This window comes from Culicoides brevitarsis, chromosome 1, assembly GCF_036172545.1.
Source record: "Culicoides brevitarsis isolate CSIRO-B50_1 chromosome 1, AGI_CSIRO_Cbre_v1, whole genome shotgun sequence".
Lineage (NCBI taxonomy): Eukaryota > Metazoa > Arthropoda > Insecta > Diptera > Ceratopogonidae > Culicoides > Culicoides brevitarsis.
The window spans coordinates 43,160,380-43,174,728 of NC_087085.1; the positions used below are offsets into that span (position 1 = coordinate 43,160,380).

The window sequence follows — 14,349 nt, forward strand, 5'->3', positions numbered from 1 at the left end:
TCCCGGTTATCCATAGATTCACAGAGAAAAAAAATGTAAAATTAAGATTAATTAATAATATTGTGTTATTTAATAATAAATAATAATTTTACATGAAAACTTACAGATCTCAAGTGCCCATACAAGTTTTTTTTAAAGATATATTTTAAAAATTGAATTAATTTTAAATAAAAAAATATCCGTTTTTGGTTGACAATAATCAACAAATGAAGTTTATAGCAATTTTTAATATTATAACGCGAGTCTTTCATTTGCTTTTGCAATTTTTCTTGTAAGAATTTTTCAAAATTTATTTAAAATGAAAAGAAAACTATATAATTAAAAAAATAATAATACTCGGATGTCTTCTAAATTTTTTGTCTAATAAGCTTTTTGATATAATATTATATATAAAATTATAAACTCACAAAAAAATATTGAGCAACTTTTTTGAAAAATATTTTTTTTACTCTTTGGGTGTATTTTTTTATTTAAATAAAAATTTAAAAAATAATTTTTTGATTTTTTTTGATTAAAAAAGAATAATGTTAAATAAGCTTAAAAATTTTATTATTGAACATTATAAATAAATACTGTAGAACTTTGTTACGTTTCAGTTTTTATCAAGTGTTTCTCTTCTTACTATTTTAGCTACTTCTCTGCAATTCATTTAATATAAACTTTTGCATAAGTTTAAAAAATATATAAAAATAAGAAAAATTATATATATAAAATTGGACGTAATTTGTTCAAAGAAAAAAAAAGTGGCATAAGAAGTCATGTGAATGCGATATTAATATTTAGTAATGTTTAAGCAAGTAACGTACATGTAAATCAGAATTAAATTAAAAATAAAAATTAAAAAAAAAATAAATAAAAAAAGAAAGAAAATTCATATATTAAAAATTTAAAATAAAATAAAATTAATAAATATAATTATATATTCATGATTAAAATAATATTATTAATAAGAAAGATAAGGATGATAAATAAATATATATTAAAAATTAAATTATTTTCGACTTTTCTTAAAATTTCTTCGTTGTTCTTCCTTTTTGAGACTGAAATTGGTAAATCGTCAATTTTTTGGTATTTTTATTGAGTCAATTTTTTAAAATTTTTTTTTTGCTTTAATTTTAATTTTTAAAAATTATTAAAATTCAAAATAATATAAATTAAGTTTATTATTTTATATCGTTATATAATTTGAAAAAATTAAATATTTTATTTTTTTAATATAATATTTTATATTAATATAATATAAATTGAAATTTTTGATTTTCCAAAAAAAATAATTAATTAATAATTTTTAATAATTTATTAATAATTTTTTCTTATTTTTTTTTATTTATAAATATAAATTTTTAAACAAAAAATATTTAAAAATTTGTTTTCACAATTAAAAATTTAATAAATTTTTGGTAATTTTTGTTTTTTAAAAATTTAATTTTTTTTTTTAAAATAAAACAAATTTTTAAATTTATTTATTTATATAATAAGTTCATTTTTAATTTATTACAAAAAATATTCAAAAATTTTTTTCACATTGAAAAAGGTACTAAATACTTTTTTGATTATAAAAAATATTTTGAAAATTTTTTTCCCTAAAAATTTAATTTAATTTCAAATTTTAATTTTTACAAAAATAAAAAATTATTAAAATATAACAAATTGCTCAAATTAATATAAAAATTTAAAAATAAAAAAATAATTTCATTTTCAAACAAATATTTTATTTTTAATTAAATTTAAAATTTTCTCATCATTCATTTTTTTAAAATTTATATTTAAACATTTAATTCACAAAAAAAATATTTTAAAAAATTTCGCATTAAAAAAATTGCATAATAAATTTTTGGTACGTTTTATTTACAAAATTCTTACCTAACTACCTAACGTTTACAAAATAAAGCATTATCTACATCTTATACAACTCGGCATGTTTGGCCTTGCTTGCCAACATTTCGCAAAACAATCGAGAACAAACTTGTAATTGTACAAACACAACGCCAAAAAGATTCCAAATACGAAGCAATATGCAATAAAAAGTCCTAAATAAGCATTTGACACGACATCTGCTTGAATTGCCAAAACTCTCAGGCGATGATGATTCTTCGACGACACTTCCAGGGTCCACATTCCGCTTTCAATGTCTTCCAAAAGAATTTCTTTGATATTTTGCATGTCAACGGAATAATTTCCCGCGACTTCCCTTCGATGCGGTGCAAAAATCCTGACTTTAGCGTCTTTCCCCGTGAAGCTTATCAAGACTTTTGCCAAGTCCTTAAAGGCAATTCGGATTTCGTGACTTCCCCCATACGCGAAATCGAGTCTTTTTAGTTCGTACCATTTACTTTTCCAATGTTGATGTAGTCCATAAGTCAAAGTTGAGACATTTTTCTTGACAGTTTCGTAAATTTGTCCTCCCGTTTTGCTCGCAATTCGTTCGTATTCCGGGTCATTGTTGCCAAAATTGCATCCCGGCGTGATGACAAAGGAAATTGTGGGTCTCTGAAGTGCGGTAATGTTCAAAATGACATCCACCAAATCCGTATGTTTGGAATTGTCGTCCGTAAAAACGACGATATACGAGTAACGAGTCACGAAATGAAGCGCTGCCGTGAGAGCGGGAAGTGCCATTTGCTCACAATCGTCATTCCTCGAGGTTGGCATCGCATAATGCGCCTTGATGATTTGAAAAAAGTCACTTTTGTTGTCAGTGATGAGCGGAAAGCCGATTGCCGGGTCATGAAACGGCATGAACATGTATTCGCCGAAATAGGAGTCGAGTTCTTGCGGGATTTCCTTCAAAATTCGCTCCATTGCTACTTTGATGCTCTCCAAATCGACCAGCATGCTGAACGTGACGTCGCAAATAAACGCCAAAGTTCGGGGTTCGTCAGCTGAGGAGCAAAGGAGGAAGGTTTGTGACAGCGCAAGACACAAAAGTGTCAGGTGAAGAGATAAATTGAGCTTCATCTTGGTTTTTAATTTATTTTTATTGCACACACGGCACTTTTTACGACCTGATTTCGCTCTCTGGACAAATATTTATTGCTCCAACAAGTTTAATTAAGGTTTTGCGTGCCGTATCGCTATAACGAACGATCTGATTGGCAGTGCGAGATCATATCCAGTAAAACACAACCTGTATCAATAAGAGATTAAATGGTACTGAAGACACACATATACATTAGATCTGCTTTTTTTTGAGTGAATGATAGAAAAAAAAATGTAAATAAAATACAAAGACGATAAAAAACTAATAATTAGTCACGTTCGTAGCACGACACACGATGAAGCATTCTGAATAATTTGATGGTTTGGTATGTAAAACATTTCCATATCGAGCGGCAACGCACTGTGGGAAGTTATGTAATTTTTATATTTTTTTTATTCTTAAAATTTTTAAAATTATTTAATTTTTTTAATTAAAATAAATAAAAATAAATTTATTTAATTTAATTAATTTTTTAAAAATTTATTTTATTTAATTTTGATAAAAATCTTAAAACTTTTTATATTTAATTTTTTTAAATTTTTTTAATATTTTTTTTAAATTTTTTTTTAAATTTTTTATTTATTTTTTTTTATTTTTTTTTAAATTTAAAATTTATTATTTAAATTTATTTAAATCTTAAAATTTTTAAATTAAAATTTTTTTTTAGAAGGAAAAAATTAATTATTTAAATTAAATTAATTTATTTATTTTATTTTTAATTTAATTTTATTTTATTTTAATTTACAACAAATTATTCCCTTAAAATTATTAATCAAAAAAGTTAAAAGTATTAAAATTAATTATTAATTTTATTTTAAAAACTGTCTAAAGCCCCTGAAAGTATGCAATATACATTACATTTAAAAATCATATTTTCGAAGGAAAATTTGACTCAAATTTTGTACAGATTTTTTTTTTTAACTGAAATAAAGCTTCACACAAATTTTCAACTTTTTATCTTAATTATTTTTTAACAATCGGAAATTTTTTGAATTTTGTAGAAATACAAAAATTCTTTAAAAATCAAATTTTTTTATTGTATAAAAAAATTCAGATATAAAGCTAAAAATTTGTGTGAAGATGTATTTTACCAAGAAAAGTAATTGTAAAAATTTTCAATCAAATCGTACATTGAAAACATGATTTTTCAGCAATTTTTTGAATTTAATGTAGATTGCCTACTTTCAGGAGTCTCGAACCTCGTGTGAAGAAATTTTCTTCAAGAAAATTAATTAAGCAGAAAAAATAATTTTAAATTTAAATAATTTAATTATAAATAATTTAACAAATTTAAATTAAATAAATAATAAATTTATTATTTTAATTAATTATATAAAAAAAATTTAATTCTATTAAATTAATTATTTTAAATAAAAAATTAAAAAAAATAGAATATTTCAATTAATAAAAATATTTTTTTTTAATCTCTAATTAAATTTATTTTCTTTTTATATTTTTCATGAATTATTTTCGATATTTTTAAATTTTCACCAAAATTTTAACGAAACTTCCCACTGTGCATCATTGTCGTACAAACACACATATTTCTATTAAATTTATCATATAATCCGGCATGTTTGTAAGAATAACATCGGTAAGCAGCAGCAAAGTTAGCAAGCAGCTGATAAATGTGTCGTCGTACTGAAAAATTCAAAACTCATGTAAGGCAGACACAAGTGGCTTATTTGCATATTTGTTTGTTTGCTTTGCCGAGATTGTTGATTTGGAATGGACAATTAGAAGTGTGGTAACATGAAGTTAACATGCAATCTGATGAACGAAATTTAATTAAAAGTTGCAAACGATAATTTTGGATTTTCAATGGAAAATTGGATTTTCATGGAAATTGTGAATAAATTAAATAAGAAAATTAACATTTATTTGGATATTGACAAAAATTATCAAAAAAAAAACTTTATTAAAATTTATTTTAAAAAAATTTGTTTAAAAAAAATAAATTTAATAATTTAATTAAAATATTTTAATTTTTATTATATTTTTCGTAATTTTTTTCAGAAAATTTTTATTGATATTTTTTTTAAATTTTAATTTTGAAAATTTATATTTAAAAATATTTTTATTTAAATTATTTTTTTAATACTTAAATTAAATTAAAAATATAAATTAAAAAAATTGATTAAAAAAATTATTAAAAAATTAAAATTTAAATTAAAAAAATAATTAAATAATTTTAATTAATTAAATAAATTAAATTATTAATTTAAAAATAAATTAATTAAATTTTAATAAAAAAAAATTTTAATAAATAAAAAAAATAAAATTTTTAAATTAAAAAAAAATATTGATTAAAAAATTTAAAATTAATTTTCAACAAAAAAAATATTTTTTATCCTTTTTATACTTTTAAATGAAAAATTTCATTAAAAACTTACAGACACGTTCGTTTTTCCCTCAACTTTTCTACGAGAGAAAAATAACTTATTGAATGAAATCCCCTTCGAAATAATAATCCTTTCAACATTTTCCTTACTTTTTGAACAAATTGGCAAAAATAATGATGATCAATCCCCTTGCACTGCTCAAAACGTGACGTAATAACGGCAAAAGGCAAACCAAATGTGGGACAAAAGAATCGTGGCTCCAAATGTCTGTAAGTACCTCCAGCACAATATTTTAATGTGTTTCTGTATCCTTTGCGATTTCGTACGTTCATCGAAGGTCGTGCTTTAATACAAAAATAATTCCATGGAATAGTTTTTTTTTTTTGGCAACCGGGACTCTGGATACGAAATTTATGTTTTGGCACCGAAACTACTTCAACTTAATTTGTTTACTCATCTGGCGGGGATCGTTTTACCGTCATTTTCATTCATGCGAAATTAAATCCCAAATCCTGACGTTTTTAGTTTTAATCTCGTTAAAAATGCTTTTAATGTGTCATCGTTGCTTCGTCGTTGCTTCATTAAGACGATAATAAATTGTCTGCACGATGGCATGGAAGAGTGATAAACGACGAGGATAGGAAGAAATTGCAAAAGTTTTTGTGTCATTCTTGTCTCGAGAAGAAAAAATAAGGAGATTATTAAGGAGACACGTAGATGCGGAGGAGAAGAAACACGAGTTACTGAACTTGATACACGAGTTTTGATTTTCTCGATAGTTTTTTGCGATGAAACTGGATAATTTGACAAAATTTACGTGAATCGGAACAGATGTGAGAAACCATTGTGGCGCCAAATTGAACATAAAAGTATCTGTTGACGAAGTTATTTTCATCTTTGTTGATAGTTAAGTAATTGCTTTGCAGTAAAATGGGTTTGTAAATTTTTTTTTTTTATTTTTTTTATAATTTTTTTTTAACAAAATATTATTAAAAAAAATTTTAAAAAATTATTATTAATTAAATTAATTTATTTTTTTAATTTATTTATTTTTTATTTAATTATTTAATTTTTTTTAAAAATTAATTTGAATTTTTATAATTAATTTAATATTATTAAATAATTAATTAACTTTTTAATTGTTTTTGTCAATATTTTGTTAAATTATATTAAAAATTAATTTTTTAAATTATATTAATTAATATGTTTAAAAAATCAAAAAAAAAATATTTAAATAATTTATTTATGTTAAAAAATTTTTTATAATTTTAATTTTTATTTAATTAAAATTGAATAAAAAATTAAATTTTAAATTATTTTAAAAAAATAATTGAAAAATATTTTTAAAAATAAAATAATTTAAAAAAAAATTAATAAAATTAGATTTGTTTCATTGATAAAAGCACTTAAAAAATTTAAATGAACAAAAATTGGAAAATGTTATAAAGTACTTGTGATAATTTTTTTAATTAAAATTTTTAAATTAAATTAAAAACTAATTAAACTAATTTTAATTTTTTGTTTGAAAAAAAAAATTATAATTTCATGAAAAATTTAATTATTTTGAAATTTTTAAAAAATATTTTATTTTTATAAATTTAATTTAAATTAAATTTTAATTTTTATTTTTTTTTTTAATTTTTTTTAATTAAAGTCCTTTTTAAAATTTTCAATTTTTTTTTTTAATTTAAATTAATTATTTTTTGTCTCACAGAAAATCTTTAATTTTTTTTTTTATCAAAATCGAATAAAGAAAATATTTAAGTTTTAATAAAAATATTTTTTTAATAGAATTTCTTTTATTTCTTAATAAAAATTTGACATTTAATACAAAATCTACAAAAATTGTATCAAAAAATCAATTTTACATGTGTCTCCGTTAACATTAAGCCTTATTCCAAAAAAGCATGAAGTGAAATGGGAAAGGATGATGTAACGAAAAACTTTAGCGTCATGTAACCTCAATTTGCGTGACATATTAGATATTTCGTCAAAACCCATCATAAATACTCGTCGCTTTCCGCTGGTCGAACGCAGTGAAAAAAATGGTTAATAAAAAAGAAAGAACTACCCAAATATTTACTCATTCATCATCGTTATATTACTATTAAAATGATGTGCTTATCACACAAATGAACCTCGTATTTTTTTTTCAGTGCGTGACTCCTTCACGTGCGCATGATCACCTAATGTAAACAAGTTTATCGCCTTCATGAATTTTTTTTTGGGTTTATCTGAAGAAGAAGTTGCCGAAGAAAAGTGAAGTTGTAAAATGTGCGAAAATATGTGAGGGTTGTAATAATTGACGGCTGTCTGGTGCCATGATTATGATGATGAAATTGGAATTTTTCATATTTTTTAATAGTTTTTTTTAGAAAAAAAATTGTTCAAGCGCTTTTTTTATTTATTTTTTAATTAAAAAAGTCACTAAAAAACGCACTTGAGATTTTTTTAGTTTCAAAAGAGACAAAAAATTGCCACAAAATAGCAATCACGGGCTGGCAAAACTCCAAATACTGCGTCGTATAGTCTTGTTGAATAACCACTTATGGCATAAAATGCTTGTTTTGCAAATATTTTGCCATATCACAGTCACTTCTGCTTCAATTGTACTTGATTCGTGCTGTCTCTCTTCACATGAATTCATGCAACAAGAATTTTGAATAGAGAATGAGATATTAATATTTAAATTTTCCAACAATTTTGTTTATTTTGTTTTGTATTTTATTATTTTTTTTTATAAAAAAGATATTTTTGAAAGATTATTTAATTTAAATACAAGGCGTTTCCATTTTTTTCATAATATTTTTGATTTTTTGAAATTTAATTTTTTTAATTTTTTAATTAAATAAAAAAAAATTAATTTAAATTAAATTTAATTTAATTTAATTGTAAATTTTTATTTTAATTTAAAAAAGATGTTTATTAAGAATTATCTTATTTTTTACTATTTTTTTTTCTTTTTCTTTAAATGATAAAATAATTTTTTTAATTAATTTATTTTAAATAAAAATTTAGAAATTAAATTTTTTATAAATATTTTTACTGAAAAAAGTTTTATATTCTTTTTTCTTTAAAAAACGAAATAAAATAATAATATTTTTTAATTATAATTTTTTTAATGATTATTTTAATTAATTATTTAAAAAAAAAATCAGAAATTGAATTTTTTAATATTTTGATGATTATTTTACTGAAGAAAAAATTATAAATAATATTTATTTTAATTATTAAATTTTTATCAAATTTCAAGAAATTATTTAAAATTCTTAAAAAAAATAAATTTTCGGAAATAAAAAATCTTCTAAATATTATCAATAAAATTAATTAAAACACAAAGACATAAAATCAATTTTTTTCCAAATTAAATACAATTTATAATTTTAGGAGAAAATTTTTGCATTGAAAAAAAAAAAATTTTTTTGACAGGTAGAACGAAATTACGGGTCCATCGATTTTCAATAAAATCCTTGATATTCACAAAAATTTCCATCAGAATGCAATTTAAAGCCATTTTTACAAGCACATCGATAACTTCCATGAGTATTCACACAAATTTGTGAGCATTTATGAGTTCGGATGCTACATTCATTAATATCTAAAAAAGACAAAAATCTCATAATTACATTTTTCTTTCTTCAAAAAACACACAAAAGCACTTACCCAAACAACGTCCCTTTATCCCCAAAAACCCCTTGGGACATGGCACACAATTAAAACTACCCATCGTGTTAACACATCGGAATCCTTTCGGGCAATTTTCTCGTCTTTTGCATTCATTGACATCGACGCAGCGTTTCCGAAAGACATCCAGCGTGAATCCCTTCGCGCAATTCGGACCATCTTTGTCGTATTCCGTGTCTTTGTACGGTTTGAAGCTGTTTCCGTGCCATTCAACCAATTCAGGTCCTTGTTTAAGAAAAGCTGGCTCCGGATTTTTCGTGCAATGATGAGCTTGGCAAATTTCAACTTCGAAATTGATTTCGTCGCATACGAAATTTGGCGGTTTGAGACATTTTTGAGTGCGAGAACGATATCCTGTGCCGCAGGAAACAGAGCATGGAGTGAAAGAAGTCCATGGAGAGCAACGTTCAGAGAGAATTGTGACTTTGAAACGATTTTGTTCGGTAGAGTCGATGTAACAGCGGTAAGTGCCTTGATCGCCTTTGGTTGTTTTTTCTATGATGAGTTCGTTGCTTTTGAAATTCGGTGAAGGTCGATTTTCCTAAAAAAGAAAATAAAAAAAAAATTATTAACTAACTACAGAAAAAAATTAAAAATTAATTTTTTAAAAAAATTCTATTTTTTTATTACGAAAAAAAAATATTTATATTTTAATTTTTTTTTCTAAAAATAAATTTTAAAATTAGGTTAAAGATTCAAAAAAAAAAAAAATTAAAAAAATAATAATAAAAAAATTAAAACAAATTTTTAAAATGAAATTAAAAAAAAATAATTTTAATTTTAATTAATTAATTAAAATTGCTTTCTTTTTTTATCATGAAAAAAATATTTAGTTTTTTTAAATAAATTTTAATATTTTCGAAAGTTAAATTAATCATTAAATTTATTTATTTATTTTAATCTAAAAAAAATTAATTGAAATTTTAAAAAAATGAAATAATTTTTTATAATAAAAAAAATTAAAATTATTAAAAAAAATTAAAAATAATAATAAAAAATTTAAAAAAAATTGAAATTAAATTTTAAAAAAATTATTTTTTTTTAAAATGTGCCTTATTTTTTTTATCACGAAGAAAAAATATTTAATTTTTTAAATTAAATTTAATATTTTCGAAAATTAATCAGTAAATTAATTAAAAATGAAGAAATAAATTTTAAAATTAATTAAAAATTAAAATTTAAAAATTTGATTTATTTTTTTTAATTATTTGAATAATTAGTTTTAATAAAGGTAAAATAATGCAATCAAAAATATTATTTAATTTAAAAGAATCTGAAAAAAATCTTTCTTTTTATATATAAATTGATTTAAATCGAACTTAAATAAATGTTAAAAAAAAATAAAAATAAAACTAACCTTATACCAAACAACATCTCGATGAGGGAAATCATGCTCCAAACATGACAACCTCAAACTATCTCCTTCAAGTATTTTAACATCTTTTTCAAGTTTTGACATGTCAGTTGCCACAAAGGATGCTCTTCTACCAGTAGCATACGAAAACTTTTTCTCTTCTTTTTTTATTTTTTTTTTTTTCATTCGAAAAGAAAAAAAAATAAAAACTTTTAAGCAATTTTCTCCTACTTGACAAATTCACACAGAAAATTGAATTATGTAAATCACATTTTTACCTGTCACTTTGTGACGACGAATCTCATCGACATTTATCGCCATTTGGGCTTTGCCAAACAAACTATTTGCCACACAGAAAAAGGGTTCACGGTACGTGCGAAATTGTTCCTTCGTGAGAAAAACTTTGAAAAGATGATGTTGGCTCGTGTACGGAATGAATTCCGTGTGTAAATCCATGTCTTCGTGATCCCTCGAGTCGGCGACAATCCTTTGGTGCCCATCAAAAATTTGAATTGATGTGAGATTTTTCACGACAACGTCACAATTTAGGGTAATTCTGTTTTTCATTTTTAAATTTTTTTTTGAGGAAAAACAAGAAATTTCGCGACAATGTCTCGTTCTGAACTGATCTCACATGAATTTATTCGATTCGACGTTCGAAAAAATGGCAAAAGTTGTTAAGACAGGTTTTGATCCGTTTACTTTTTCTGACAGAAAAATCGCTAAAATTGACACGAAAAATAATTTTTTAATGGAAAATTTCATTTTTAAAATTTTTTTTGAGGAAAAACAAGAAATTTCGCGACAATGTCTCGTTCTGAACTGATCTCACATGAATTTAATAATTATTGCAATATTTGTAAAAACAAACAAGTCGGTAGTCGAGAAATGGAGAGAAGTGTTATCTGGTACGTTACACATCTCGAGTATAATTGAGTGCATTATTTGTTGTGAGATGCGCTATTTATATGCACCTATTTGCATCTTAATTGTAGGAAAACAATCAGATTTGTGTCTCTCTTTGAACCGGTTTGAGAGAATTTCGTAAGATTTATCAATGAAATAATTGACCTTCAGTCGTCAATATGCGTGAAATGTGTGTCGTTTGCATGCATGGAAGACGGAAATTATGTATTAATTTGTTATTTTGTGAAAAAAATTAATAAAAATTTTTTAATATTTTCAGGTTTTTAATTGAATTTGTTTTTTTTTTTCATTTTTATTTTTAGCTCTTTAATAAAAATTATTTTTTCAATTTTTTAATGAAAAATTTCTAAATTTTTATATTTTTTGCTCTTTAATATTGATTTCTTCAAATAAAAGCCTTAAAAATTTCATAAAATTCTAAAAATAAAATTTATCAGCTTAAAACTATAAAAAAATGAAATTGCAAAAAAAAAAATTTCCTTTGACACAGTTTTGGTTTTAAAAACTAAATCAAGAGCAAAACTATGTCAAAAACTGTGTCAAAAACTGTGTCAAAGAAATTTTTGTCAAATCTTGTTCCAAATGGATAAAAATTTGTCAGAGAGCTCTAATTTATCATTTTTAATCATTTTATAACTTAAAACTCCTAAAAAATTGAAACTGAAAAAAAAATTTCCTTTGACACAGTTTTGGTTTTAAAAACTAAATCAAGAGCAAAAAAACTGTGTCAAAAACTGTGTCAAAGCAATTTTTGTCAAATCTTGCTCCAAATGGATAAAAATTTGTCAGAGAGCTCTAATTTATCATTTTTAATCATTTTATAACTCAAAACTGCTAAAAAATTGAAACTGAAAAAAAAAATTTTTCTTTGACACAGTTTTGATTTGAAAACTAAATCAAGAGCAAAACTGTGTCAAAAACTGTGTCAAAGCAATTTTTGTCAAATTTTGCTCCAAATGGATAAAAATTTGTCAGAGAGCTCTAATTTATCATTTTTAATCATTTTATAACTCAAAACTGCCAAAAAATTGAAACTGAAAAAAAAAATTTCCTTTGACATAGTTTTGTTTTAAAAACTAAATCAAGAGCAAAAAAAACTGTGTCAAAAACTGTGTCAAAGCATTTTTTGTCAAATTTTGCTCCAAATGGATAAAAATTTGTCAGAGAGCTCTAATTTATCATTTTTAATCATTTTATAACTCAAAACTGCCAAAAAATTGAAACTGAAAAAAAAATTTCCTTTGACATAGTTTTGTTTTAAAAACTAAATCAAGAGCAAAAAAACTGTGTCAAAAACTGTGTCAAAGCAATTTTTGTCAAATCTTGCTCCAAATGGATAAAAATTTATCAGAGAGGCTCTAATTTATCATTTTTAATCATTTTATAACTTAAAACTCCTAAAAAATTGAAACTGAAAAAAAAATTTCCTTTGACACAGTTTTGGTTTTGAAAACTAAATCAAGAATCTCTTTCAATCAAAAACTGTCAACGAACTCATCGTAAATTATCTCAAGAAACGAAAATCATTCCGTTTCCTTTCTCACGAACAACAGATTGAACTGTCAAACACATTTGCCATGAAAATTTATTATTTCAAAAGCAACTATTGTCCAACTTGTACCATTTTGCCGCAATACGTTCTTTGTTCGTCATAACCGAAGCAAAAATACCCGATGAACCTTTTTACTGCTAAAACTATTTCTCTGTTCTTGAAACGAAAATTTTTCCTCCAGTTTCTCACAAAAATACAATTTTTCATCATCAGTTTTTTATTAGATTCTATGAACATTTATGAGAGTTTTCGTGAGTTCTGCAAAAAAAAAAAAAGTTTTATTGTAAGTACATTTCTTGCACGTTTTTCTACCGAAACTTACTAATAAAAAGGAATAATAATAAATTATTTGTGTCTGTACATGTTTTTAGGCAGAAGCGAAATCGGAACATCATTATGCAGACAAATTTTTGCTCCGAAGTAAAAAAAAAAACCATTAGACACAAAATAAAAGTTTGTAACAAAAATTTTCTGTTTTGAGGGCATATCATGCAAATTACTTTCAAACAAAAAATAAAAGTTACTTTATCAGCAAAAAAAAAATGCATTTTATGAAAAAAATAGAAATAAAATGTGTAATAAATTAGGTACATTATTTTTATCTAAAGGACGTTGAAAATACGTGACAACGAAGAATTTTTCAACAATTTTATCCAAAAATAGACCGATTTTTGTTTATTTTTTTTACCTTTCTACAGACATGTACAACAAAAAATTGACGACAACAAAAGCCGACGAGACAAAAATCAACATTTTCCAAATAATTTTTTTTTATATAAAAATATTTTCTCATGTATTTTTAGTGTTGTTTTATTCTCCGAAGTGAATAAAATGTCAAACATTTTTTTTTTTATTTTAGTTTTTTTAATTTAAAAATTTCTTCAAAAATATTTTTTGGTCAAAGAAAAATTATTAAAAAATTTCAAAGAACTCGAATTTAATACAAGAATTTTTAAAATTTGAATTAAATACGAATTTCGACAAAAATTCCAAAAATAATTAAAATAAAAAAAAAAAATAAAATAAAAATTTTTAAAATTTTTTTATCAAAAAAAATAAATAATAAGTGAGTTAAAAAATAAATATAATAAAAATTATTAATTTAAAATAAAAAAAAAATCATTATTTTAAGAAAAAAAAAGATAATCTTAAAATTATTAATTTAATAATAAATAAAAAAAAATTTTCATTAATTTAGAATAAATAATTAAAAAATGTTTAAATAAAATTTATAACTTTAAAATATTATAAAAATAATAATAATTATAAAAAATATTTTTTAATAATTTTAATTTTTAAAAATAATTTTAAAAATAATTAATTAAATTCAAATTTTTAAAATTCAATTAATTTTAAATTTAAAAAAAAATAATTTATTATTAATTCTTATTGTTTAAAAAATTAATAAATGTATAAAAATGATTATTAATTTATTTTTTCTTATTAATTTTAAATAATGAATGTTTTTTTCAATATTTATATAAAAAGGTTGATAAAAAATTTTTAATTT

At 22.4% G+C, this 14,349-nt stretch overlaps 1 protein-coding gene across 2 annotated transcripts; it reads right to left on the reverse strand.

Annotated features, from left to right (window-relative positions):
- Positions 1-8,756: 8,756 nt before the first annotated feature.
- On the reverse strand, positions 8,757-10,914 carry LOC134827192 (fibulin-2-like). Of its 2 annotated transcripts, none has more exons than XM_063839766.1 (4): positions 10,639-10,914; positions 10,364-10,518; positions 8,986-9,547; positions 8,757-8,920 (listed from the first exon to the last, which is right to left on the reverse strand). In XM_063839766.1, the coding sequence occupies exons 1-4, from the start codon at positions 10,814-10,816 to the stop codon at positions 8,781-8,783; spliced, it is 1,035 nt and encodes a 344-aa protein (XP_063695836.1). In that variant the 5' UTR covers positions 10,817-10,914; the 3' UTR covers positions 8,757-8,780. The 2 variants fall into 2 exon arrangements, with proteins under 2 accessions (XP_063695836.1, XP_063695835.1); XM_063839765.1 differs by having other exon boundaries at positions 10,364-10,521.
- Between the last annotated feature and the right edge of the window lie 3,435 nt (positions 10,915-14,349).

Excerpts from the sequence above, each read along its gene's own strand:
- LOC134827192 (XM_063839765.1), bottom strand. The coding sequence starts at position 10,816 with ATGGATTTACACACGGAATTCATTCCGTACACGAGCCAACATCATCTT. Across the intron at positions 10,522-10,638 it reads TCGTCGTCACAAAGTGACAG|AAGAGAAAAAGTTTTCGTAT; the intron begins GTAAAAATGTGA and ends AAATAAAAAAAG. Across the intron at positions 8,921-8,985 it reads GATAAAGGGACGTTGTTTGG|ATATTAATGAATGTAGCATC; the intron begins GTAAGTGCTTTT and ends TGTCTTTTTTAG.